This window comes from Octodon degus, unplaced genomic scaffold (genome assembly GCF_000260255.1).
Source record: "Octodon degus isolate 3935 unplaced genomic scaffold, OctDeg1.0 scaffold00321, whole genome shotgun sequence".
Lineage (NCBI taxonomy): Eukaryota > Metazoa > Chordata > Mammalia > Rodentia > Octodontidae > Octodon > Octodon degus.
Genome location: NW_004524897.1, coordinates 884,051 through 888,723, shown reverse-complemented (window position 1 = coordinate 888,723; position 4,673 = coordinate 884,051). Strand labels below are relative to the sequence as shown.

Sequence of the window (4,673 nt, the reverse complement as noted above, 5' to 3'; positions counted from 1 at the left end):
GTGGTGGTGCGCCTGTAATCCCAGCTCCTGGGAGGTTGTAAACAGGCAGATCACTATGAGTCCGATCTGGTAGTGAGACCCCGAACACCCTGTAGATCCTTCCCTAAAATACAAAAAAAAAAAAAATAAATAAATAAACTGGAAAAAAGAACAAGCAAAATCAGTTTGCTAGCAATCACATTTTTCCATTTCACAATTCCTTGAAGAATATAGCATTTAGTGTTTAATCTGTCTGCTTTACAGGGTATTTAAATTAATCAGGATAAGCACGTACACACTTTATAATTAATCATTTGAACCCTACCAACCCCTCCTTCCCCTTGTTTTTTTCTTTCCTGCAGAGGTTTGGAAAACCGAGCCCACAGTGAGCAATTTATTGCCTTTTTTCGGCTGCCAAAAGAAGAAACATTAAAAGAAGTACATGAGTGTTTCTTATGGGTACCATTCAGCCACTTCAATACTCATGGAAAAATGTGCATCTCAGAAAACTATATCTGCTTTGCTAGCCAGGATGGCAGTCTGTGTAGTGTAATCATTCCATTACGAGAGGTGATGTAAATTTGGTTGCATACTGTTTTAACTTGTAATATGTTCTTTAAGTTTGTAAATTAATAAAAGCTCAATATACAATATCTTTTTAAATTCAAGATTATTCTTTGGAATACAAGGTCAAGCTTTTGAGATATTCTCAATTCTTTTTATTATAGCCTCACAGTTCTTACTGAAAGTGAAAGTGGAAAAAAATAAAAATTTAATAACCATCTAAGGGAATTCAGAATTGCAAAACAAAATGGGCTTGATCATACCAACTTGTAAGAAATGAATGCCAGAATTTAGAATATAACATTGTATATCCTCTGTCAGAAAGAACAGAATTGATAGCTTTTGTATTAGGAATAAATTCTCAGCAGTTAGCACTGGATGTTTTGTTTGTATTGTCAGTTTTAAAGGCTGCACCTTAATTCATTTCCTTAAAAAGTGAACTAGCTTACATTGCGGTTACTTGTATTATTGGTACAACTAATACCAAAAGTCCATCTCTTCATAAGTCATGTCATAGATCAAAACCTTTACTACAAGAGGATAAGCTGAACACATTTTACCTGAAAGTGTCAGGCGTAAGGGATAATGTAATTCACTAAGTATCTGTTCAATCTCTAGGTCTTAGCTGTAGATAAGATAAATGATTCCAGCAAATCTGTCATCATTAGCATCAAAGGAAAAACAGCTTTCCGCTTTAGTGAAGTTAAAGACTCGGAGCAGCTGGTGACAAAGCTCAGGCTCAAGTGTGGCACAGCTTCAGCTCAGTCTGATATTAGCACAGAGGTAATTATATATCACTCAAATCATCGTGGAAGAGCCTTTGAATTTTGAAGTTCTGGTCTTTCAAAAGGAATTTATAGTACCTTTCATAGTAATACCTATGTTTTTTTGTTAAAAGACTGAATCTAAATACGTTATATTCTCTAAGTCACAGTGTGAAGTGAGTTAAGGACTTTACCTTCTTTAAGAATTTAGACTTTAAAAAATATTGTCATGTGAGCCTTATGTACTTGCTGACTTGTATAAATATACCTTGTATTTTCATATGACTTGCCTTTTAACAAAAACTGTATTTAAGAATCCAACAAGGCTTTTGAAAATGATTTTCTTTTTATTGCTGCAGAGATAACAATTTTAAAGCAATCTGTTTGTCTTTCATCTAATATTTAGTAGGGCTCTGTACTGACTCAAAGCAAAAACTGGTACATTCTTTTACTAGCAAAATATTAGAGAGCATGCATATTCGTGATAAATGCTGATTAACTCTTTGGTGAGTATGGTGTTTAGTATGTCTTTCATGGAAATGTAAACACATGGAATTCAAATGAATTTTCTTTTTCAGTGTTCCGGACCTCTGTTTTAATAAATTGATAAAACTTATTGAACTATAACTACTTATATTTTAATTAAAATTTTAAAAAATCAACACTAGCATATATATATATCAGTATATATATACATATATATATATTCTGCTAAAAATGTATACATGAGGAAAAGAAAAACTTAAATATTTGAATACTGAACTTATTGAGAAATCATGGGATTACTGTAAGTTACCTTTGGCCTCTGCAATTAAAGGAAGTGTTCAAAGTGGTAGCCCTTAACTTCCCGACATTTACTACTACAGTGAACTGCTGAAGTGTGCATACATTTTTGGTGGGCTCTACACACACTTCTGGCTCCAACCTTTTTTTATTAGTATGTTTGTGAAACAGTAATTAACTCATCTTGGGGAACTGGCACATATATGCACTGCATCTTGATCATTTTTACTTTCCATTCTCCTCTTCCTCTCAAAAGTCCCCTTCCCATACCAGTAGCAACCACTTCCCATTTCTGTGACTCATTGAGTTACAGATTTCTCAATATATGGTTCTGGCTTCCTGTCTAGGACTGTAAACTTTTTCCTTTCTTTCCCAAGAGCTTTCTTCTCCTAACTTAGTCACTGCCCTCCAAATAATTTTCCGGCCTTCAATTTTTCTAGTGCCCTCGTCCACATATATGTATCTTGCTTGCAGGGCTTCCCCCACCCTAGGAAGATGGGAGTAAGGACAGGTATGTAATGGATGGTGGTTGCTAGGCTGGGTGACAAATGCAGCAGCTCTGCCACCTCTGCAGACCCTAGCTTCTTGTATCAGGGAGTTAGATCTTTTTCTATGATAGTGTGTTTGCTGTCCCTAGGGTGTGAGCTGTGCCATGATCTAGGGGTGATCCTGCTTCTTTTTCTAAATACCCCGTACTGGGATTCACTTGTGGGCTTTTCCATCAAGTGCTTTCCAATCTCTGGGTCTTTGTTCAAAATCCATTTCTCTGTTTTTTTTTCCTACTTAATTTTTCAAAAATCTTTTATTTATTCGGTACAGAGTCTCATTACGAAGCTCACACTCACAATGATCCTCCTTTGTCAGCCTCCCCAGCACTGAGATTACAGATGTGCACAACCATGCCCGGTTTCAGTGGCCCCCACAGCACTCTTGGGATTCTAGGGTCGGTATGGCCTGTGATACCTGGGATGGGTCCTTGCTTTTGCCTGGCCCCCTGACAAGCACATAGACTGCCAACCTATCTTGCCAGCCCCACGGTCCATTTTTAAGTAGCTACACTGTACCTCCCAGCACTTTTCTTGAGTACTTCTCAAGCACACTTGCCTCTTATGAGCCATGATGGAACTCCTCTGGTTATGTCATTTATGTGGCCAGAACAATAGAGTCTTTACTACTCTTTTTAGAGTACAGACTGAAAATAATGTGCTAATTCAATTATAGTGTTGATAAGAATAATTCCCTTTAATAAGCAACAGTGAAAACATATATACCATCCAGAAATTTTCTTGTCTAACTTTATTCTTCATTCTGTATTTTTTAAATATATACATATAAGATAGCTATGATAATTGTATTACAAATTTCTATTGGTTATGGAAAGGAGCAGTTAATGCTTAATTTTTTACCAAATTTGCATGTTTATATCTGGTAATCTGAACAACTACTTTTTTAAAAATTTTTTTCCATAATTTTATTGAGAAACAAATAGCAATGAGACAGTTTCAAATCAAATTGGTAGGACAATTCCAGTAATTAACACATTGCATTCTCTCTTCCTAGTGGTTATTTACTGTACAAGATGCAGACATGATATCCTATTTACAAACACTATTAGAACAAATCCCTCTATTCATTAAGAGAATGTAACTATATATATCTATCCTAACCATTTGGAATACGCAGATACAAAATGGACATTCATTTGTATCCCCTTTTTTGTTTGGTTCCATCATTTGAGTATTATGGGTGTGTGAACTCAGCAAAATGTTCTAAAAGAGTCCAATAGTCCATAATAGTATTGGGTCTTCTGTTTGACTGGCAATGTCAGAAATTGTTGACCTGACTCCCCTACAACTCAACATAACACCATGGCTTTACTTCTTATACCTCATTTTTATACTTTTCTGCTGAATGGTTAAGACCAAGATAAAGCAAGACCTATGCAATAAGAGTTGTAGCTTTTGAGTCTGGTAAGGTCAGTGAAATCCCCTCAGGATTTATCCTGAGATCCTGTACCTCAGATTGTAGATCTTTTGTCAGTGTCAGCCATGTGGATGTTGATGATATACCTAGAATGCTCCTTGGTTTATGGAGAACGCAATTAAAATATGATCAATTTTAGTAGTTTCTATACCAGTGCTCCCATTTCAGACTTATATCCATTTGTTCTTTGTCCTATTCTAGTTCATATTCAATATGGTAGATCCAGTGTTCTCCTTACTTTTCCTGTTCTTTTATCTGCCTCTCCAAAACCTAGTGAAGTAAAATTTTTGCCTGAAAACTCATGTACCTCTAGTAGTTAAGTATTTTCAGTTGTCAAGAAAAAATTTTGTTTCAAAATGAGTTTACCAACATTCCAGATATGTTAGAATGCTCAGGTTTTCTAGTTCTTTTGCCTGTGATATGTACAAAATGCCATTCAGGATACTAGTTTGCTTGGACATGTATTACTTATTATGGTAATATTCTGTTTTTACTGAAGATTTTTGTCTTAGCAATGAAGAATATTGGACCATTTTAGTGTGATCTATAGATGTATCTGGCTTTTTTTTTTTTTTTTGCAGAACCGGGGATGGAACTCAG

The 4,673-nt window shown here is 35.4% G+C and overlaps 1 protein-coding gene across 1 annotated transcript in view; it reads left to right on the top strand.

The window, feature by feature from the left end:
* Tbc1d8b (TBC1 domain family member 8B) overlaps nucleotides 1-4,673 on the top strand; it is a 97,265-nt gene that overhangs the window by 41,076 nt on the left and 51,516 nt on the right. Inside the window, exons 6-7 of the mRNA XM_004647724.2 lie at nucleotides 342-549; nucleotides 1,162-1,326. Of these exons, the coding sequence (XP_004647781.1) occupies nucleotides 342-549; nucleotides 1,162-1,326 (373 nt within the window). The remainder of the gene's footprint in view (nucleotides 1-341; nucleotides 550-1,161; nucleotides 1,327-4,673) is intronic.